Source organism: Populus nigra, chromosome 17 (genome assembly GCF_951802175.1).
Source record: "Populus nigra chromosome 17, ddPopNigr1.1, whole genome shotgun sequence".
NCBI lineage: Eukaryota > Viridiplantae > Streptophyta > Magnoliopsida > Malpighiales > Salicaceae > Populus > Populus nigra.
This window is the reverse complement of record NC_084868.1, coordinates 10,862,890-10,886,743: the sequence shown is the minus strand read 5'-3', so window position 1 is coordinate 10,886,743 and position 23,854 is coordinate 10,862,890. Positions and strand designations below refer to the sequence as shown.

Below are 23,854 nucleotides of genomic sequence, written 5' to 3'. Positions count from 1 at the left end.
CCCTGCAAGCTCAGTACATAGGTAAGGCACTGCGAGGATGATATGAATGTACAGAAAAAATCACACCTGAATACTAAAAAAAAGAACAATTCACTGTCATGATCGCTACGTCACGACCTCAAGTGTCCTTGAATGATTTCTTAATTGGAAGAAAAGTCACCAAAACTGCTTGGCAAGTGATCCCTTTCCTTTCCTTTTTTGTTCTTCTTTTGCCCTTTCCTTGTTATTTATAGGCCAAAGGCCCTTTTGTTTAAAGTGCTTTTATTAATGTGCCTCTGGAATTCGCAGAAAACAGCAACAATCTGTACAATTATTACAATCCCAAAAAGTTGTAAAATGTGGGGAAGCCATGATCATGAAGTTTAATTTGTAATATACCTAGCTGAACACACCAAGAATCTATATATATATCTTCCCTTTAATTCTTACAATTGTACAAGCAAGTCAAGCGGTGCAGATTCTAACACAAAACATGAGAGGAGCTATGGGAAAGAACCACACTGGTAATATGGCACAGCAAATCTCTGTCAACAAAAAAATCCCAGCTTCTAAACTGGATAACCCCGCTATAATCAAAGATTTAATGAGAACAGATGATGAAATCCATGGTGCATCATTTCCTCAAATTTCTTACAAGAAGTAGTTGTGATTCTGACATGGTACCTAGCACTGCCAGTGAACTGGATTACAAAACTATAACATCAGCACCCATTTTCACACATCATCTGTCTTCATTTCAAGCTTGACGACGATGTTCAGTCGATCAGCAGGTTTATCCTTCACTGACAGTTCTTTCATTGATGTGAACAAGGTCTTAAAATCAAGGAAACTTTGTCATATGCACTTGTTGCTCTCTTGATCAAGGTCTTGTAGCAGGTGATTGTAAACGACATCATGATTTTTAGTGCTAATAAATGAATTTTCTTGCATCATCAAGTCTGGTAGGGAGGGGGCAGTTATCGTGACCTGTGGTTTAATTAATTATTGATTCAAATGCATTGTTTGTATATTATAAGTGCAATTTATACAAGCATACTTTGTAGCCTGAATAGCTGATTTAATGATTTTGTTTAAGCATTGTTAAATGTCATAATATATACCTCAATATTCCCACTAACTCCACTAACAACGGACCAAGACCCTAAACATTTTCCAATTAATATGAATCAAAATAGTTGGCTGGTCGTGGATTGAACCTTGATTATTAAACTTTTCCATATCCTTTAAGATGAACAGGAATTTATTTTTAGATAAATTAAAAAAATATTAAATTAATGAAACTTAATTGACCTGGTTAAAATGATCAGATTTGATCGACAATTTAAAAGATAATTTTTTTAAATAAAATTATATCGTATTAATAAAAATAATTGATTGAATAACTTGTAGGTTAACTCGGCTATCCAATTCCTTTACTTTACTAAAATAGTTGCCAAAATCAAGTTCTACAAATATGAATTTATCTAAGAGGAGGGTAAAATTGTTTATAAAAAAAAATAAAAAGAAATTATATAATTTACTAGCCTACCCATTTTAAAAAAAAAATTAACATGGGTATTCGATTAACTCGGGGATACAAGGTCTTGTTATTAATAATGATCAAAATTCTTATACGATGGTAAATCAATATTGAGCGTCACGTAGACTCGTTCTAAATGAACCTAGGGTTTATTTAGGGTTTTTGCCACAAAGATCCATACATGATTGCTAATTGGATGCATCCTAGATTTGGGCAATTTTACTCCTCTTTCTAGATAAGCTGTGGCTTTGTGGGAAGGTGAAGATTTACTTCTTTCTCCAGCTACACTGTTGCTTTTGTGTAAAAGGTGACATGAAAGGCAGAGAGATCTCTTTCTAGTCTTTGGCAACGTTGTTCACACTCTTGAATAGAAAGTCATTGTCGGTGCGTTCAGCTGGCCTTGTAGAAAAGGACACAGATGACGGTGCCCTCATCTTTCACTCACATTCAGTGGCCTTGTAGAAAATGACACAAAGTTAATCTGCACTCGAGTTTCAATTAATTTTATTTTTTTTATTTGAATTTTTTTATGTCATTAAATTGTTTTGATGTTATGGTTTTTTAAAAATAAAAAAATATAATATTTTAAAAAACAATCCCAACTACATTTATGAATCTACCCTATTTATTTTCGGGTTTTAAAAGCGTTTTTAAAAAAAATTAAATTTTTTATTTTTTTCTTTGCTTCAAATTAATATTTTTTGGTGTTTTTTAAATCATTTTAATGTGCTGATATCAAAAATAATTTTTTTAAGATTAAAAAAAAAATTATTTTGATACGTTTCCGAGTGAAAAACACTTTAAAAAACAACCAAAACTACACTCTTAAATACACTACACACATATATTATATCAAGATAGCTACGTCAGTAGTCATGATATTATTATAAGGGGTTGTTTGAAAGTGTAGTAAAGATTGTTTTTATAGTGTTTTTAACTTCGGAAATATATTAAAATAATATTTTTTTATTTTTTAAAAAATTATTTGTTATAACAATACATCAAAATAATCAAAAAAAATTAAAAACAAAATTAAAAACACTTCTATATTTTTATTAAAAAATATAAAAACATTAATTTAATATTTTAAAAGAATAAAAAAATAATAATTACTACATTATGAAATAGACACTAATTAATATTTAACAGGGTAACTTATCTCAGTAGAATTATGTTACGTGATTAAAGAGAATGTTTGAGGGTGGAGTAATAATTATTTTTTAAAAAATATTTTTAATATTAATATATTTAAACAATTTAAAAATATAAAAAATAAATAAAAATTAGGAAAAATGCTTTAACCCAAGTAATATTTATAATATTAACAATAACATTAAACTTGCATGACCCAAGTTTAAGTGGGTCTGATTGTAATATCAAACCCAATAACCTTGAATTAATTGGCCTTGAGATTTGTAGGGCTTGAATTGGTGATCTCTAGAGAGTAAATTCAGGGTCTAACTAATTGAGCTATACTTTTCAGAATTGATTCAATTTAGATCTTGTTTGAGGAAGGGTGTGGTGGATATTTTTTTAAAATGATTTTTATTTTAAGGTATATCAAAATATTTTTTATTTTTAAAAAATTATATTTAATATTAATATGTCAAATCAATATAAAATAATAATCACAACAGGGTTTCAAAACAGTGACTAAACTTGCTGAGTTGGTGACAACAATTTATGGCAATGTGGAGACCATGGATCTCAATATCCATCCAGTCAGTCAGACATATCTGGACTTGTCAGGAGTAATTAATACTCGGGAAGCAATCGTAGAATTGGATTAAAGTTTTTTAATACGGAAAATTATAAGCAATGGTCCTACATTATCTCGAATGGGAAAAAAATCTTCCAATAGATTTGCTGTTTGACCTGAAAGGCAAAGAAATTAATGGCCGTCTAAAGTCATGAACATTTAAATACCCGAAACACCCTCACCCTCCTCCTCCCAAGCTATTTGCTTTCTACCGTCATGGCCTTGTTTTGTCCACGATCCCTTCATTTTCTTTTTATTGTTCTCAGACAATTTCTCAAAAGTATTTAAATCGCAGTTGATTTTTGAACTTATCTACTCAAAAAAATTAACTCAAGATTTCTAAGATTAAACTTGGTAAAATCTGATCTCTCTCGGATCTAAATTTTATGGTTAAACAAGTTTGGGTTTTACTATTTTTTTATGATTGAATATTGTAAAAAGGTAATTTTTCATTAAGTTTACCATAAATAACTAGCTTTTAACTAAACTAGTAACTTATCTACTCAAAAAAATTAACTCAAGATTTCTAAGATTAAACTTGGTAAAATCTGATCTCTCTCGGATCTAAATTTTATGGTTAAACAAGTTTGGGTTTTACTATTTTTTTTATGATTGAATATTGTAAAAAGGTAATTTTTCATTAAGTTTACCATAAATAACTAGCTTTTAACTAAACTAGTATCCTAGAGAGAAAATTAAAAATGTCACCAACTTAGAAAAAAAAGGAAAAATTCTTGATTAAATTGCTTAAAAAATACAGTCCTAAAATTTGGTATACATGGACTACTTTAATCCACAACCTTACTATATTGAAAATATATACTATAATTCTAAGAGTAAGTTCAGCGTTGCAATTGAATCACTGTTTGCAATTTAGTTTAAATTAATTTTTTATTTTAAAATTATTTTAATATATTGATATAAAAAAAAATTAAATAAAATAAATACTTTTAAAAATAAAATTTACCGAACATTATCTAATAGTGAAACAACGAGAGATGGCAGTTTAGGTATACCGAAAAACTCTTCCACGTAACGCGTCAAACCCCAAACTGGTTATCCCCAGTCACCTCCCTCCCACCGACAGCCTCTTCCCGGTCATAAACGTGTCCGTGCAAAAATGATGCCCTCACCTTTTTAAATGCCAGCCAGCTTCCCGCACTCACTCATTGCTGGAGCTCTCTCTCTCTCTCTCTTCCAGTTGCAGTATAAAGCTTCCCAGTTCACATGCCGTTTTAACCACAGAGAGAGAGAAAATGAAAGGTAATATTTGTAGTTCTCACTAATTTGTTTATAGACAAGTGATAATCCCGAAGAGAGGAAGATCATTGTTGCCTCTCTTTATCTTTCTCTGCAAGCATTTTTTGGAAGCTGAGCAAACAAGACGATACGGTAACTTCTTCTTTCATTACTTTTGTTTTTTAACCGCGACAACAGCCGCTTAGCTTTCCCTAGTCGTTTCGTACAGTCCTTTGCTGTCGTTTTTGGAGCCATTAATTAGAGAAGACGAAGTGCATTGTGTTTTCTCGATTTGTTGAAGGTTACAGTTACAGATTATTTATTTTTGTTTGAGAAGTAAGTGATGGTGTAGTAGATCTGGTTTTCTGAAGGTGATTGATTATAGTGAATGCTTGAAATTGGATTGGATTTGATGCTCTTTTTACCTGTGTTTTATTTTTATTTTCAATGGAGAACAACTGGTTTTTGTATGTGATGCAGGATCTATTGTAAAATAAAATAAAATAAAAACGGTGTCGTTCTTCTTCAGAAATATCTATTCTCACTTGTCTTATTTTGAGCCAGCTAGTTTTATTCCTTTTTTTTTGGTTGGGAGTGGTCAGTGTACCGAGACTAAGTTTTATTTATATTAGCTTCTAAAACTATGGAAACTTGCTTTCTTATTGCAGGCTTTGCTCTGCAGAAACTAGAACGAGTTTCCTTTGCTTGTTACAAGGTGAGGGAATCAGCTTCTGATTGATAGGTAGGTGTGATTATGAATCTGGATTATAGCGTTAATCATCTGAACTTTAATATTTTTTATTTATTTTCTGGTTGGTTAATGATATTTTCTCTTGTTGACCGCAGCTTACTCGCTCGCTCGCTCATTTGTTGCGGAAGGGAGGAGGTGAGACAAGTTAAGAATGAAAGAGAGTGACAAGAGAAGAACTCCCGGTAATAATCAGTCGAAGCGCTCGGGAAAAACTGAAAGGAGAGACCGTAAACCGAATCAAACGACGAAGGGGATTGAATCTAAATCCTTGCATGCTATACCAGACTCCTCCAGTGCTATTTTAGTAAGTGATTCGAACACGGGCTCAGAGCCCTCTGAAGTTTGTGATAGCTTTGTTATACATTATGTGGATAATGTCAACAGGTCTGAGGAGGCTCCTCAAGATTCAAAAGCCGATTCCATGATTGCCAAAGTCAACAAGGATGAGGCTTCAGATGACCATTCTGGTGACTTAGATAGAGAAGCTAAGGAGGGGAAGGAAGATGAGTCGGATTCTGAGACAACACAAGATTCTGTATCATCTCAAGGGGATTCGGTGACAGCTGAGGGTGAGAAAGTAGAAAACGTTTCGATAGTCCCAAAAACAGTTTCCAATAAGAATTTATCAGAAAGCGGTCCTCCGCGTGGATCAAGGGTGAAATCTGATCGCAACACTAGTATATCCAGGTCTAAAGCAGTAAATAACACTCCTAAAAAACCTGCAAAAACAAATAAAGGGCCCTTGAAAGTTACTTCGAAAAGTTCTTTTGATAAGAATTCTAAAGACATGAGAGTTCCTCCTAAACCTTCATTAGAATCTTCTGAAGGAGTTGATGATAAGCCTGCAGAAGATGTCAAAGAAATAGATTTTTTAGATGAGGCCTCAAATGGTACTCAGAGTGTTGCAATTGACAACGAAACAGATGGTGCTGAAGAAAATGGTGAACACGAGGATGAAGCAGAATTAAATCAAAGGATTGAAGACATGGAAATGAGAATCGGGAAACTTGAAGCAGAGCTCAGAGAAGTTGCTGCTCTTGAAATTTCACTTTATTCTGTAGTCCCAGAACATGGGAGCTCAGCACATAAGGTGCACACACCTGCAAGACGCCTTTCCAGACTCTACATTCATGCTTGTAAGCATTGGACTCTAGTTAAGCGAGCTACGGTTGCCAGAAACACTGTTTCAGGACTTGTATTGATTTCCAAGTCCTGCGGTAATGATGTTCCAAGGCAAGTAAATATCACGTTTTATATTAAAATTTGTTTCCAAGTGTAGCTATTTTTTCATAGTGGACCAATAAGATTTTCGTTCTGTTTGTGAAGGTTAACATTTTGGTTGTCCAACACAATTGTGCTGAGAGAGATCATTTCTCAGGCATTTGGAAGTTCACGGCACTCCAGTCCCCTTGCAAGGCTTGCTGAGTCCAATGGGGGTAGCAAGAAAAGTGAAGGGAAGCCTACAGCACTGAAATGGAAGGGTGGTTCTGGTAGCAAACAAGTTAACGGTTTTATGCAGTTTGCTGATGATTGGCAGGAGACAGGAACCTTTACTGCTGCATTAGAAAGAGTTGAATCATGGATATTTTCCCGTGTAGTTGAATCCGTATGGTGGCAGGTAAGAAAGAGCGGGGATCAGTAAATTTTATAATTTTATTGTTGATGCTTGTAGGTAAACCATAATTATTGAAAACCCCTTTTTTCCTCTCTCATTTTTTTTAGTAAATAAATTCCAGGCCTTAACTTTATTTAGTAAATAATCATATTTTCATTAATTCATTGTTAGAAAAACTGTTTGGGAATGTAAAGTGTAAACAAATAAAGAGTGGCTTAGAGTCAATCATGTAATAGCATTATAAAGCCCACTAGAAGAGCCAATCTATTATGATCTTCACTTAATTTACTACCCAATTAAAACTCGTACCTACAAATACCTATAAACACCTAGGAGGGAGTGTTTCTTTCCAATATGGGATATAAATCTTTTTATTTTTTATTCACTTACAAACTATACCAGCATTCATGTTACGACCTTTACATTTTAAATTCATTTATCTTGGTAAACTTAATTCTATGTTCTGATGTTTTCAGGCTTTGACTCCACATATGCAATCTCCTACTGGGGATTTGTCCTCCAATAAAACCACTGGAAGGTTGCATGGACCAGCCTTGGGTGACCAGCAGCAAGGCAGCTTTTCTATCAACTTATGGAAGAACGCTTTCCAGGATGCTCTCCAACGACTATGTCCTGTTAGAGCAGGAGGTCATGAGTGTGGTTGCTTGCCTATCATTGCAAGAATGGTATTTAGTATTTCTAGTTGTTTGCCCTTCCTTTTCACCTGCAGTTTCTATATTGCAGTCTTACACGCATGACATTATAAGTTCAAGCCCGAGAAATATCCCATATTTCATAAATTTTTAGCTGACTGTAGTCTGGTTCTGGCTTTGTTCTCAACTCTTGGCTTGGGTGGGTTACTTGGAATTTAATTTGTTTCACAGGTTATGGAACAGTGTGTTGCCAGGCTAGATGTAGCAATGTTCAATGCTATTCTGCGCGAGTCTGCCCATGAGATTCCAACTGACCCTGTTTCGGATCCTATCTTAGATTCCAAGGTTCTGCCAATTCCTGCTGGAGACTTGAGCTTTGGTTCTGGGGCACAACTCAAAAATTCTGTACGTATTAGTACAGCCTTAAAATGATTTTACTGCCTCGATCATTTTACAATTGCTTGAAATAGCGAGTACTATTCTGATGACTATAATTCTCTTCACTCTGGCCGAACAGTTTATTAAACTTGTCACTTTGCACTGCTCTGCTAGATAAGCGTACTGTACCAATGGAAACTCTTTAGGCTTAAACATACTCAGTGAAGCTTAAATAGCACGATGTGGTTTTCATCACTCTGGCCAAACAGTTTATTAAACATGTCACTTTGCACAGCTCTGCTAGATAAGCTTGCTGTACCAATGGAAAATCTTTAGGCTTAAACATACAGAGTGGAGCCTTGCTAGCTTGATGCGGTTCTTTTCTGCATCACATATTCCTCTGCAAAATCAAGTTGAAAGTTTACTTTCTACAAGTGTTAAAACATCAGTGGCTGACTCTCCATGCAGGTTGGTAATTGGTCTAGGCGGCTTACTGATATGTTTGGTATCGATCCTGATGATTGCTTGAAAGAAGATCAGCATGGCAGCGAGGATGATGACAAGCAAGATGGTGAAGCTAAACCCTTTCTTCTTCTTAATGACTTGAGCGATCTTCTGATGCTTCCAAAAGACATGCTAATGGACCGATCAATTAGGAAGGAGGTTGATTTTATAGTCTTATTGCTTTTGCATGGAAACATATGTTACTTGCACAGCCTTTGACTTAATTAATTTCACAACTGATTAATTTTCTACCTTTATGTTTCAAAGGTGTGCCCATCAATTGGTCTTCCCTTAGTTAAGCGGATACTCTGCAATTTTACTCCTGATGAGTTCTGCCCAGATCCTGTCCCTGGAGCTGTATTGGAGGCATTGAACTCCGAGGTAAATCTTTCTTTCCCGTCATTTCAATATCATTTTGATGTTTAAAGCCGGATAGTTTTGGGAGAGCTGTCTTTTTTAGAGATAATACTGTCAAGCTTCGGAGATAACATGCTTAACAATGAAAGAATACCTGGTTGGAGTTCTTGGACCACCTATGTTTTACAAGGGTGCTGATGCTACCTCGTTGGCTTATATTATATGCACATTTGCCTTCATGTCAGAATACTAAGCAAAAACAACAAATATAGAAACTGATGCAATAAGCCATCGGTGCATGTTTTTGACATTTGTCAGAGTACCGTGGAGTGGAGATTGTCAGGAGATGCTGCCAGAAACTTCCCTTATACAGCTGCCCCAGTTGTGTACACCCCACCTTCCTCTGCTGATGTGGCAGAAAAGGTTGCAGAGGCAGGGACCAAGTCTCAGTTGTCCAGGAATGTATCTGCTGTGCAGAGGAAAGGATACACCAGTGATGAGGAACTGGAGGAATTAGATTCACCTCTTACGTCCATAATTGAAAGATTGCCATCATCCCCAGCTAGCATCATGGCCAATGGAAATGGAAAACACAAGGAATATGCAGCAGCAGCAGCAGGGGATTCGATGGCAAATGCAAGGTATGAACTTCTTCGTGAGGTCTGGTCTGCATGAGGATTGGGAGTTGATCTTGCTGTACATCTTTTCTTTTCTCATAATTCCCTTCTTATCAATGTAAATATGAAGAAAAAAAATCACTCTTGAAAATAAGCAGTGAAAGATGATTCAAGGTTTCAGGTTTGTTCAAATGCAGCAGCAGAAGCCATGCCATTTGCTTTCTTGTAAACTACAGTTTTTTAGTTGCTATGAATTGTTTGGATGAGAATATCAATTTAATTCAATAAAATTACATCATCACCATTTACGTGCCTGGGAGTCTTGTTTAGTTCAAAGAAAGCAGCGGTCAGATTTCACGGTGTCAGAGATGGCCAGTTCGCAGGCGTTGGCAGGACATGGCACTAGCTGCTAGTCAGAGGGCCAAGACTCATGGGCGCCGCTCGTGACTTTGAGTTTGTAAGCTCTTGGCTCTTGTGGAACTCGTGTGGGTCTGTTCCTAAAAATGAAATAAAAAACGAGATGGTTGCCTTCGATATCGAACCCGGCTTAGGGTGGCTTGGTGGCCCAGAGTCTAGTTTAGGTTGTCTTGTCTTCTTTAAACCATTTTGGATATTGGAACTTGTGTGATTCAGTGAATTAATATGTTACTCGGTTTAACTCGTGAGACTTGATGGAGCCAACTTCAATTAAAAAGAAAATGCTCTTTTTCTTAAACTATTATGTTTTAGTTTTTGTGAAAAAAACAATTTTATTTTCTTCAAGGAAAGTCACTATAACAACATTATTTTGGGATGGGTTGATTTGGGTTTATAATTTGAATCAAATTTGAGAATTATAATTAATTGAATCAAAACTAAATAAGTACTAAAATAAAAAATATAGGTGGTGTTATAAACAGTTCCAAAAACCCTAGTAATGAAACAAAGAAAAAATACTTCACAAATTAACTAGTTTTTTAGCCATAAGCCCTCCACTAATTAACTATTTTCCCGTCAACAAATCAATTAGAATACATAGGGTTATTGATTAACACACGTGATTTCCACTTAATAGTCTTAAATTCGAACATAAAGAAATGGGATGGGCTTTAGCAAAGAAGAAAGAGGATCCCCACTGTGTAAACCTAGTTCTTCCGGGCTTTCCAAACCGAAGAAAAGGGTGTGGTAAATGACATGAGCATATTCATGCTTGGGCAAATTCCTCAAATTTCCACTCCTGATTCTGCTGTGAACTTTTAAATATTTTCAGAACAACTAATATCATGTCTCGTCATGGAACGAGTCGAGATTTTTACCATTAGCATTGAGCAAGCTAGCAATTAGTTCTTTTAAAATAATTGCCCAAGCATTTTGATGTTTTAACTTGTTCGATCACTGTCCTGGCCGAAAGGTCCAAAACCCCAAACCCAAAGTCTGGCGGAGCAGAGAATATCATACAAACTGACACATTGTTTCTTTATGTTTTCTTTTTAAGAGGAAAGTCATAACGAGATGTATGAAATCAAGTTTCATTTACATACAAAGACCAGAAGCCAAGAAAAACAAAGAGGGCTAATCTTCTGTTTCGAATATTTATACTGGGACTGAGTTCTCCTCGGGAGTGGACAAGTATGAGTCTGAAACGTGAGTTTTTGAGCCTAGAGACTGAAGTGCTCTAGTGACTTCAAGCATTGTTGGTCGTTTCTCTGGCAGCACTGAAGTGCAACGAATGGCAATGTCTAGAGCTGCTAGCATCTCTTGTTGGGAAGAATTTGATATCTTAGAGTCAAGAACTTGGACAGCTCCATTTGTGATGTTGATTTTCCTCCGGACCCACTTCACGATATCAACAGAGTCAGCTGGTTCTGCTCGGTCAGCTTGTCGGCCTGCTATCAGCTCTAGAAGCACCACACCGAAGCTGTAAACATCCATTTGCTCGGTTGCTTTCTTTGTGTATCCACATTCTGCAATAAGCAGCTAATGAGAGAACAATTCAAAGAACACGCACAATATGGATCTGTGAAGCTAATTTTAAACACGTGACAGAACAATCTGATCGCTGTAAATACAAAATACTAACTAGGGATGAAAGAAGTGTACCAGGAGCATTGTAGCAAGAGTTTGCAGATTCTGAAGCAACAGTTGTTTGAAATGAGGCTTCTCCCACGATTCGGTCGAGAGCAAAATCTGTGAGCTTTGGTTCAAAGTCCGCATCCAGGAGGATATTAGTCGACTTAATGTTTCTGTGAAGTAAATGCTGGACATAATGCTTGTGAAGGTATGCCAATCCTTGAGCAACCCCAATGGCAATCTTCAACCTATCACTCCATTGCAACTGAAAGTCCGGTCTGCTAATTAAATCCCCTAAGCTCCCCTTTTGCAAGTATTCGTAAATTAGAAAGATTGATTCCTCTGAATGGCAAAATCCAAGAACTTTAGTGATGTTCTTATGTCTGATCTTGGCTAATGTCTTGACCTCAGCCTTCAATGCTTTTGGAGATTGGTTCCCGATATTGACTAGCTTCTTCACGGCAACCAGTTCACCACTTGGTAAACATATAATGTACACTCTACCAAAAGCTCCACCATTTCCAACAGAACTTTTCTCATCCATTCCCATGACTAAATCATGCTCTGTGACTCTGAGAGGATAGAAAAACACCGAATGCCAACTACCCATTTCAGATTTCCATTTAGTGGATCGATGGAACACGAAAAACCCAGCAGCAACAAGCAAGACTCCCAGACCAAATGCTATAGATATAAGGGCACATGCCAATGAACTAAGACCAGCAGAATTGCGATGTCTTGGCAGATCATCAAAACAAGAATTGGGCAATCCTGGGCCACAAAGGTGAGGATTTCCTTCCAGGAATGAAGCAGGGAGTCCAGAGACTAGAGCTGGGGGGACTTCTCCAGATAGAAGGTTGAAGGATACATTGAAGAGAGCAAGCTTCAGATTTTGAAGCTCTTCTGGGATTGAACCAGTAAGGTTGTTATCAGAAAGATCAAGGTAAGTCAGCACAGGCAAATCGGCAAGGGATGGAGGGATTTCCCCAGTAAGACTATTGTCTGCCAAAGACAAGGAGACCAGTTTCCTGCACTTTTTCATCTCTGGAATTTGACCAGAAAGAGAATTGTGGGATAAGTTTATGATACTCATAACAGGGGAATCACAAAAATTCGGAGGTAATTCACCATAGAGACCATTAAGAGATGCAGAGAATCTATACAAGCTCTTAACCAGACCAAGACCATGGGGAATTTTTCCAGTGAAGCTGTTGTTATCTATCTGAACTTGCTCCAATTGAGCTGCCATTGACATTGAATCTGGTATTGCACCAGAAAATCTGTTGTTCTCAGCTCTAATTAGCTTTATTTTGCTTAGTGACCATAACCCACCTGGGAAATCACCAGAAAACTCATTGTTTTGAACTTGAAACCTCTCAAGATTAGAGCATTCACTAATGGAGTTTGGTATCGAACCATTGAAGAAATTAGTGTGGAGACCGAGGTTTTTAAGGCCTGGTGCGCTGCATATATCATTTGGAAATGACCCTAAAAGCTTGTTTTGAGAAACATCAAAAGACACCAAGTTCTTAGAAGAAGACCCTAGTGTTTGAGGAATCATACCACTCAGATTGTTCTGTGAGAGGTCCAAAATGGTTAAACTTTGCAAACCCACAAAAGAATCAGGAATTTGACCATAAAAACCAGAACTTTGCAACAAAAGCTGCTCAAGCTTCCCAAGTTTCCCAATCTCACTAGGAACACCACTCATCAAGTACAAATTTTGAGACAAATCAAGAACAACAAGCTCAGTGAAATTCACAAATACAGAAGGAACACTACCTGAAAGCAAGTTGCTTCCCAAGTTGAGTACTTGCAACTTCACCAATGAGCCAATGCTTTCTGGAATCCTTCCCTCAATATGGTTCTTGCTAAAATCAAGAACTCTCAGAGACTGAAACTGAGAAATCTGATCTGGGATAGGACCCCAGATGAGGTTGTTACTGACATTCAAACTCTCCAAAGAACTACATTGAGAGAGGTGTAAAGGTATAGGCTGGTTAAAAAAATTGTCAGCAAGATTGAGAAGAGCCAAATTGGTTAAATCACAGATTGAAGAAGAGATTTCACCAGAAAGATTCAAATTTTGAAGGTTGAGAGAAGTTACAGTGAGTGAAGGTGAAGTAGAGCAGGTGATTCCAGTCCAGTTACAGTGATGGGCATTTGAGCTGTTAGACCAGCTTGAAAGAGAGTTCTTGGGGTCTTGAATGGAGTCTTTGAAAGAAAGGAGGATATCAGCTTCAGTTGAAGAAGCTGCTGAGCTAAACATGAAGAATGCGAGGCTAAGACAGAGAGCAAAAGTGTATGTGCAGGCGGTAGCCATTGGAGGAGAAAGTGAGAGAGAGAGCCTGGTTGTGTTATTTCGATGTTTTTCTATTTATCAGTGAAGCGAGGACTGTGAGTGAGCTTGACTTGAAGAAATGGTTTGCCAGATGTTGATGGGTTAAGAAGAGTATTCATGTATAAAAAAGGCCATTAGAAATCTTTTGGGTGAAAGCGATAACAAAAGTGATTCAGATTTTAGCATGTATTCGAGATACAGTGGATGAATGATGCTGATTTTTAAAAATATTTTTTATTTAAAAATATTTTTTTATTTTTAATATTAACATATAAAAAATATTAAAAATCAATTCTAAACGCATAAATAAACAATACTTTATGGAGTTACCTTGTAGGGTTATGGGTAGGGTTTGCTTTAACAGATCATTTGGAATTGCGTTATAAATAATATTTGTTAAAAAAAATATGATTTTTTATTGTTTTGATGTTTAGAATGAAAAATATTTTTTAAAAAATAAAAAAATATTATTTTAATTTATTTTAAAATATAAAATAATTATTATCGTAATCTCAAACACCCTAAATCAACATTGTTCATCAATCAATAATGATAAAAAAGTTATCTAATATGAAATGAAACAAGGTTAACTCTCCATTGATTACTAAGAGAAAGAAGGATTAAATTTATTTCACGGTTAGTTTTTCTTGTGGATCATCTTATGACCTTCATTTGGATTAAAAAATAAGATGATGCCAAGGCGAGGAGGAACATAAGCCATAAATACATCTAGGGTGATTAAATTAAATTAAAATAATTAATTTTTAATCAACATGAATATTAGAGTCAGTTTGCATATATTTTTATTAAAATTATTTTAATTAAAATTAAAATAATTACTGCAACTGCTGGTGTGTGGAAACAAAGAATATTATGAAACGTACATTATTAAGTTTGTCATATATGGTAGAGGCATAGACAGGCACAATCAAAGACCTGTAATTGATGTGGGCCCCGTCATCCTCGAGGCTAAGAGTGTAGAACAAACAAAGATAGGTTAAATTTAAGAAAAAAATTTAAAATTATTTTTTTATAATTTAAAATTATTTTGATATATTAATATTAAAAATAAATTTTAAATTATTTTTAAATAAAAATACTTTAAAAATAATAAATATTCTTAAATATTATATACTCAAAGAATTACCCGTGCCACCCAACCATTTATCATTTTGAGATAGAAAATGGAAAAATAGGCAGCGGTCCACTTGATTTTTTTTTCTGTTTAATGTGGGTGTCTAGATCAGTTTGCACGCACCTCAACTAATCTCACAGGCCTTGAAATTAACGACCATATAAGCCTCCAGTGACTATCATATGAGCAATCACAGGGCTCGAACCTGAGACTACAGAGAAAACAAACCTTTTAATTTCAAACTCTTCCCACTTACCATCACTTATATTTGTCTTTGATATTACAGTTACCGCCACAGCTGTAAAATAAAATATAACGTGTTTTTACTGTATACATTTCTGTACCCACCTTCGTAAATTATTGACAGCACTGTTGACTTTTTCCTCTTCTATCTTGATCGTTGACCTTTATCTCCTTGCTATTTCATCCTCGTGATTTATATTGTCATAGTTTTATCTGTTAAGATTTACTTCACTTTGCACGCCATTATTGCATATACGAAGTGTGAAAATATTCTGATATCAAATTAAATATTAATATTATAAAATAAAACTTTGATTTATAATTAAAAAAATAAGAACAAGGAGTAGAATTAAACACATCAAACAAACAACAAAGCACTTTTCGTTTTCAGCTAAACATGGAGAAGTTTAGTTTAGTCATTTAAGTTTCAATTTATGTATTATTTGATCCCTGGTATTTTAGAATTTACATTTCTCTTCCCAACTTTATTTTTTCACGTTTCATTCTCTAGAAATTAAGATAAAAAAAAGTTCGGCTAACTATATTACAACTACAAAAAAAAATGATATTAAAATCAATATGTTCATTTAAATAAAAAAATTTAATAACAATGATTTTTTCATTGAACATACCGGAAAAAATAAATTAAAACCGGGAAAGTTTTTTTATTGCGGTTTGTTTCTTCTTTTAAGTGATTGGATAGTGTTTTATTTTTAAAATGGGTTTATTGAATTTTTAGGGTATTCTTGAGATAAAAGAAAATATGGTGAAATTTTAATTTATAAATAAAAAAATTGATCACATAAAAACAATTTAGTAGACGATATATTGTATATCCTATTAAAAGAAAGAGAAAAAGGTGCCCAACCCTAGGTTTTTTTCGCTTCTAGACTAGGTGGGTGAACTAATCTTTTAATTATTTTTTTATTTGTTCAAATTAAATTATAGAGAATATGTACAAAATTACCGGGTTATGTCGTGACTTTAAAATAAAATTATAGTTTGTTATAATTAATAATACTAATGATTCTTTTAGGAACACTTATATATGAATTTAATATGTGGTTTGTTTTTGAAAAAATCTCCCCCGAATATTTAGTGAGAATAAAATATTTATTTTGTTATATTTTTATTGTCATTGTTTTATATGATTGTTCCAAAGTAATTATTTTTTCGTGGAAGCAAGGCATGACTTTTTTGTTTTTCTTCATGAAAATTATGATAATCCTTTTATTTTAAAAATCTTATCAGCAGAGGCATGTTAAAGATTTGAGTAATTTTATTATTAATTTTAAAAATTCATATACATGAATTAATAATTGATCTTAAAAAAAATTATATTTATTTAATAATTCAAGGCAGAAAAATTACAGGCTACACCCTTGCTTACCTGTAATAAGATATGTTTTTTTTTTAAAAAAAAAAAAAGAAAACACGAATAAAAATATGTTTCTACCATGGTTCCCGACATCATGCAGTGGAAAAAACTATTATAGCTTAGAGACAGTCTTTTTACTATTGTGGTGAAAATATGCAGATGACAGTGTCTGCCCCCCGCAACCAAACAGTGACAGCTACATTTGGACCACTGGATCGAATACTATCTATCGTACGGTATATAAATGGCCGCGTGTTGAGCACATATGCAATCCTTCTATCCGTTTGTACCCTTTCGTTTTAATCCAAGAATTCTCGACTTTATAATTAATTACCAAATGTTACCCATCTAATTTTCTTTCTTGTATATCTAACATGAATTATTGTATATTTTATATTTACGTACTCGCCGGGGGATTTTATCGTGTGTGTGTATATATATAAAGATCAAAACTTATATTCCCTTGACAATGGGACTAAACAACATATAAATATGTTTGTTATTGTTTTTTATTTAAAAATATATTAAAATAATATATTTTTTAATTTTTAAAAAGTTATTTTTGACATCAGCACATTAAAATAATATAAAAATATAAATAAAAAAATTATTTTTTTAAAAGGTTTCAACCATGTTTTCAAACACAATCTAAAATAGTAGTGTTTGGGATACAGTTAATACCGTTTTTTTTTTAATTTTAAATTTTTTTGTTTAAGATTAATTTTTTATCTTTTCAAATTGTTTTAATATATTATTATCAAAAATAATTTTTTAAAAATAAAATATTAATATATTAATATTTTAAAAATTAATCACTACTATATTTCTAAATAACATTAACAAATGTTGAGTTCATGGTCTTGGTTGATAGCCTAATGCAGGTGGAAATGGGGCATCACAGGTTAATAATTGCAATTGGAGTTGACATTTTGTTTGACAATTTTCACAAAAACGCATCAATTTTCAAAGATTCTCATCCAAACCATCATCAATGTAAAACGATGAACAGTCACAGATAGTAAAGGAAGTGCACAAGAAAATGCTCCATAAACCCGATAAAATCGTCAAAGTGATGAAGTATTATCTTATCAAAGCCGTCGTTGAAAGAAATAAAAAGTAGAAACCAGAGGCCATTTTGGCTCTCTGCGTCAACTTCAAGAGCCATGTAACGTTGTCCTCGAGTGAACAAAGTGATGTATTTCCGGGCATGAATTATCGAACCAAGACCAGGAACAGGACACTGGACAGTGACTCCAACCAAAGTCAGAACAGACGGAATAAAACAAGAGAAAGAGGAACAGAAAAAATAGAAAAGGAACCAACCACTATAAAAGAACCCAGAAAGTCTTCTCTTCTCGTGAGTGAAAGAGAGTGGTCCCTGAAGATTCCGAGAAGAAGAGACAAGAGTCTACCTCGCACGTACCGATGTGCCTCCTCTTTTCAGTGACCCATAGACATCATCTTGCATGGGTTATGTCATCGCTATCCTACACTGTTGTCTTTCAAGGCCCAAAAATACCCTAAAACTATTGCATGAATGTTAGTTTTACTCTTCAATGATTTTAATTTCTCAATTAGTGTTTTCCGTTAAAAAAGAAACGATAAATTTGTTATAAAATGACATTATCTCTTGAAATTTGAAGGATGAACTTGATACAAGATCTTGTTTTACAGGCAGAAACGAAAGATGATTGCAGAGTTAGAATGTGTTTTACAGGCAAAATGTTCCCTTGTTATCGTTAACAAGATATTCCCAGAAGGGCTTCATAAACAGCATCAAAAAACAAGAAGAGAAAGAATGAGGATGAGAGTGAGAAAGAGAAGGAGAAAATTGGTGTTTGGTCACTGTCTGGTTACAGTTTTGCATCGATTTTGATGGGTTCTCTCTGGAATAGCAGGAAGATCACCCGGTTTCACCGCTGAGTTCATGAGGTGATGTCGTACAGCAATTTGTTTTTCTTTCTCACTGCTCAGATTAATGGTGAGGATCTGCTAGGATACTCAGGACAAATTCTTTTATTACAATTATAGAGTATCTATCAGGACCATCTTTGACTGGCAGTGAATCCAATCAAAGATCGGTCCCAACGTGGTCGACTACATGACGATTGATGCGGATTGGATGGTTTTGAAATTTCCTTCGTTTTGTTACCTATTGTAATTATGTTAGCTATACTTTTTTTAAGTGATTTGTATTTAAACATATATTAATATAATATTTTTTTATTTTTAAAAATTTATTTTTAATATAAACACTTCAAAATAATCTACAAATTTATTTTAAAATAGAAAAAAATTTAATTTTTTTAAAAAACACAACCACACATCTAACACAATCAAAGCCTCAATCAGAGTTGATTTGGTTGAAAACTCAACCATGAATTAGACAGGTTAATCTAAAATTGGTTGATCAAACAAAGTTGTAATTTTTAAAAAAATATATTAAAATAACATTGTCTTGATAGTTTTTTAAACTAAACTAATATAATTTTAATACTAAAAATAACTTATTTATCAGCGCAGTACGATCAAATACTTGGATCCTTCCGGTTTTATAACTAAATCAATTGTTTGTGAGTATAGCGGAGTTATATTTTTTAAAAATTTTGTTTTCTTAAAAAAAATCAAGTTAATATTTTGTAATTGTTTCTATATAAAGATATCAAAAAAAAATTTAAAAAAAATTAAGAATCACAAGCATGCTCTCCTATTGTTGTGAGTAAACAATTTCTGAGGATTTCGAAACTATTCACCTCCTCAAGCATCTTCCTATACATGAATAGTACAATTTTTTGGATGTTTTGGTACATACAAATTTTTAATTTTTAATTTCTCATCAGTAACCGCAAAGCCAGGGAAGGAGACAAGCTCTTAAATTCGAGCCCTTGTCCTTGTCGTTCAACCAGTAACGAATATGATGGGATTGATAATGGAGCCCTCTTTAATATTATTTCTGGGAGGGTCAATGGAATCTTGGGTTAGCTAAGAAAATATTGGGATTTTAGGCCTTCGAAATATTTATTTTCTTTCTCAATTCCATTTATTTGTTGACGTAAATGAGATTTCTTTCCACCGATAAAATAAGTGACTGTCACCGTAAATCAACTTGTTTGAAATATATTAAAATAATATATTTATTTATTTTTTAATATTAACATGTTAAAAAATAAAAAAATATTTAATTTTTAAAAAAACTCCTGTTAAAATGTTATTCCGAACACCCTTTAAATTTAGCATTTCCTGGCATGTCTCTAGGTAGAGAGTCTCGTAACTCATTTTATTTTTCATTTGAGTTCAAAATCATCTTTCTTAGGGATGATAATGATAAATATGGATTGGATTAAACTTTGATTCTAAATAATTATATTCGGGTTATTGAATTTCAGATATTAATTTGGATATCCATTATATATCAATCTTTTTTTTTAAAGAGTAAATAAATATTTTTAATAAATTTGGTTAATTGCATGTAAATAAAAATATTATTAACATATAACCAAATATGTTTATTTAAAAAACAATGCATTCATAAAAAAGCTCTGTTTGTTGTTGCATTTTAAAAGAGTTTTTAAAAAAGTTTAAAATTTTTTTATTTTTTTTTAAATTAATATATTTTTGATATTTTTAAATAATTTTAATATACTGATATTAAAAATAATTAAAAAAAAAAGAAAGAAAGAAAAAAAAAAAGAGAGAGAGCGCATTGAACAGAACGCAGGACCTGAAGATTTATTTTAGTTCAGGGTTTATGCTAATTTATGTGACAATAAAATTTATGATGATTTATTATTATTTAAAAAAAGAAGGTGAGGGATTTTAAAGAGCAGCTTTAGTGGAGACCAGAATTGATAGCCAGGAAGGTTTTGAGTGACAATTGGCTGTAGTCCATTGACAGCAATGAGATTGTACATTCCGTACAGACTTCTCACTGCAGAGTAAAAAAACACGGCAGTTACAAACTGAAGGTTTTTTTTTTTCAACACAGTAAAAAAAAATGATAAAGTAACCCAGTTGAAAAATATATTTAGGCTACTGTTACACGAGTCGTAAATATTATGAGTAATTTGTTTCGAATTAAAAGCTTGTTATATGTGTATTAATTTATAATGATGAGAGTGAATTTAAATTTGAGTTTGTTATGATTATTGAGATTAATATGTTGAAAATCTACTTTAATAACAAATTTAAATGAAAAAACTATTTTAGTATGGAGTTGACCTGGATTACAAGTAACTTTCAAAATTTTACAAAGATATCAATGACAGATGATCCATTTAGATTAGGTGATAATAATAGCAGACAAGTATATCTAATGGAATTTGTTAACATAGAGCCCCAATTAAGTATGACATCTGCTCCATATTTTAATGAAGAGTCAAAACTAAGTAAAAACAACAACGTTTATATGTAAAAGTGTTATTAGAATGAGACGTATTGTAGTAAACACCACATTTAATTTATGTCATGGTGGACTTTAAGAGATTGAAAAGGTTGAGCGTTTTAAAGCTGCATTAGCAGAAGATAAGATTGCTTATCATGGGAGTGTTGGGGATGTTAACTTATCTACGAGTATCCTAAACCTGTTCACAATCATCTCATGCATGTCCACGAGTGACTCATGCCCATACACTAGCTGGGATGATATTAACCATCCTTAAACCTTAAACTTACGACGAGACAAAAAGATTATGAGACATAATTATATATTATAATAATTGTGGATATATATATAATTAGTTTTATTTTTAATAAAATATTATATTATTTTAAATGTTAGTGTATATTTTTTACTTATAATTTAATATATTATACGCTGTTTATGTAAAGTATATTTTAACAATGAATAACTGGTTACTTGTGATTGAATGAATTAATGTTTTTTATATATATATATCTAAAATAACGCGATTCATAAATAATATTTATAATAGCTGAATCGCATATTAAACATGTAACTCGGACGTCACAATATCTGTGACTCTCTAAACTCTGGCGTACTCCTAAATATTTTTCCTGTTACTTTACAAATTAACTATTTTAGATGTGATAACTTACCAAAACCCCAACGGTAAACAGCTTCCTACTTTATTTCCAGTTGACTTTTTTCACCCAAATCTTGACTTTAAACTGTAAAAGTGCAAGGCTGGAAGAAGAACACCATTATTGCATCCTGTGGCGAAAGATCTACTAAAAATTTTCACTGCCAGGCCCGCTTTAAAAGCATCCCAGGAAAATTCGAATTTTTATAAAGTATAAACATTAGCACAGTTTAGGGGAAAAAAAGAAAATTAGCATGGACAAAAAAATATATTTAAAAAATAGCATAGAAAAACTGCAGTTCTCGCTTGCGAATTAAAAAATAAAAAAGCACAGGTGAGAATTCCGGTTATAAGCAAATTAGGGAAATTTAATTGATTATTTTAGTGATCCGCATTCTTTATTGTCTTTTTTTTAAATAGATAAATTATGAAATTTATATCTTATATCTTATTTATTTTTATATTTTAAAAGTGTTTTTAAAAAAATTAATTTTTTTTATTTTAATTTGCTTCAAATTATTTTTTTTATATTTTTCAGATCGTTTTGATATGTTAATATCAAAAATAAAATTTTAAAAAATATTATTTCAATGTATTTTAAATAAAAAATACTTTAAAAAATAATCGCTGCTACAATATCAAACGGGTTTCAAGTATTACATAATTTATGATTTAAGTATAACATGGCAATGGCAGTTTCTGTTTGAATATTTTTTTATTTTTGGGAGCAATGTGGCAATGGCAGCTGAGAGACTAGAAATTATCATCTAGAGAGATGAAGGGTAATTAGTCAATGCGGTTATAATATATAGCCCAAAAAAACACTACTATAGTAAACATTCAAGGGGTAATTTTTCTTTTTCTTTTTCTTTTTCTTTTTTTCAATGAAGAACATGATTGCCATTTGGGATTTGTATTGTTGCCTTTCCAACTATATATAGTGCATTATTATTTTAACAGGGAAAAAAACTATGGTGCATTATTAAATTAATTCAATGCGATTGCTAAAAGGAGGCCATGTTAGCTCATAATTTCGATTCACTATTTACCCAAAAGAGGTCCAAGAAAAATTGAAGGCAAATCCCCAAATACTTTGTATCAAGCAACCATCATTGGCAAGAGTCATTGTTATGTAATCAAGAGTGGTCGAAGAAATGATTGAATATTTTCTTATACAGGGCTGGCTGCTTCGTTAGTTTTTGCTGGCGAGTCAGCCCCATTCAAACACATATCACCGTGGATTAATTTTATTTCTCCCACAAATATTTCTCTTGGAAATTTCGTTGTTTTGTTTGGCGTAGGGCTGGTAGATTAGAATGTCAACCAATTACACGTTGTTCAACAACTAAAAGTTATGCTCTAAACTATGTAGTATAATAATAATAATAATTTAACCAGGAGTGACCTAAAAGGTTTACTTGTAAGTATAATTAAACAACTAAAATCTCCTATTTCATAAAGTTTTGCATGCATATTATTATTCTCTAGTGTAGTAATCAATAGTCAACTTTAAAATGATAGAAAGACAGTCGTCTGAAGCATCCAAGGCCATAAAGATACAAACTCCTGTTGGCGAGAGAGAGAGAGACTAGGGAGGTTTATGGGTGTTTGAGCTAGTATTTTGGCTGTAATATTCCCTAGAGAGAGAGAGAGAGAGAGAGAGAGAGAGAGAGGAGGGAGGTTTTATGGGTGTTTGAGCTAGTATTGTGGCTGTAATATTCCCTAGACGGAAGCCCCTCCTCCCTCAAGTCCCAACAAAGGATCTGAGGGTGCCCTCTTTGTCATTTGATGAAAAAACCAGGCATGATGTGGTGGGCTGTTGAAAGTTTGCTATCATCAAATTTCACTTATTGCATTGAAGAAAGCTATAAGAACAATACTCAATACCCAGCATTGCTTTCAACAGACGGTGGCGGTAGGGACACCACTCCTTTGTTTTGCTTGCCATGTTCCTCTATGTCCTCCTTGTCCGACTATTAATAATTATCATTATTTGGTCACAGGATTTAACCCCTACACATTAGAGTATAAATCTTTGACATACTTAACCCCCCAGGGTGAATTTGATTACCCCCTTGGATTCATCAATATTACACTTTTTTATTTTAGGAGTGTTAAAAAAAACTGACTTATCTATAATATTTGTATTATCTAACCTAATACAGCATATCAAAGTCAAATAATATGATTATTATGAATGATAATGAGTCAAAAAAACTGATAAAAGATATTATAAATTAGATATGGGATGGAATTTTGAAAACTCGCTCAACCCGG

The 23,854-nt window shown here is 33.2% G+C and overlaps 2 protein-coding genes across 5 annotated transcripts; one reads left to right on the top strand and one right to left on the bottom strand.

Moving 5' to 3' along the window:
- Nucleotides 1-4,432: 4,432 nt before the first annotated feature.
- On the top strand, nucleotides 4,433-9,706 carry LOC133677210 (uncharacterized). 4 transcript variants are annotated; one of them, XM_062099100.1, is made up of 9 exons: nucleotides 4,433-4,541; nucleotides 5,186-5,259; nucleotides 5,364-6,501; nucleotides 6,595-6,886; nucleotides 7,360-7,569; nucleotides 7,768-7,941; nucleotides 8,383-8,577; nucleotides 8,686-8,799; nucleotides 9,094-9,706. In XM_062099100.1, exons 3-9 carry the CDS (start codon nucleotides 5,420-5,422, stop codon nucleotides 9,448-9,450), a joined length of 2,424 nt encoding a protein of 807 aa, XP_061955084.1. In that variant the 5' UTR covers nucleotides 4,433-4,541; nucleotides 5,186-5,259; nucleotides 5,364-5,419; the 3' UTR covers nucleotides 9,451-9,706. The 4 variants fall into 4 exon arrangements, with proteins under 4 accessions (XP_061955084.1, XP_061955085.1, XP_061955083.1 ...); XM_062099101.1 differs by having other exon boundaries at nucleotides 4,444-4,670; nucleotides 5,186-5,232; XM_062099099.1 differs by having other exon boundaries at nucleotides 4,444-4,670.
- A 1,117-nt stretch (nucleotides 9,707-10,823) lies between these two features.
- Nucleotides 10,824-13,891, bottom strand: LOC133677208 (probably inactive leucine-rich repeat receptor-like protein kinase At5g06940). Its single transcript, XM_062099098.1, has 2 exons — nucleotides 11,472-13,891; nucleotides 10,824-11,335 (listed from the first exon to the last, which is right to left on the bottom strand). Exons 1-2 carry the CDS (start codon nucleotides 13,762-13,764, stop codon nucleotides 10,965-10,967), a joined length of 2,664 nt encoding a protein of 887 aa, XP_061955082.1. The 5' UTR covers nucleotides 13,765-13,891; the 3' UTR covers nucleotides 10,824-10,964.
- Nucleotides 13,892-23,854: the final 9,963 nt, after the last annotated feature.

Coding starts and splice junctions, on each gene's coding strand:
- LOC133677208 (XM_062099098.1), bottom strand. CDS start 13,764: ATGGCTACCGCCTGCACATACACTTTTGCTCTCTGTCTTAGCCTCGCA. Junction 11,336..11,471: donor CTCTTGCTACAATGCTCCTG/GTACACTTCTTT, acceptor TGCTTATTGCAG/AATGTGGATACACAAAGAAA.
- LOC133677210 (XM_062099100.1), top strand. CDS start 5,420: ATGAAAGAGAGTGACAAGAGAAGAACTCCCGGTAATAATCAGTCGAAG. Junction 6,887..7,359: donor TTGAATCCGTATGGTGGCAG/GTAAGAAAGAGC, acceptor TGATGTTTTCAG/GCTTTGACTCCACATATGCA. Junction 8,800..9,093: donor TGGAGGCATTGAACTCCGAG/GTAAATCTTTCT, acceptor GACATTTGTCAG/AGTACCGTGGAGTGGAGATT.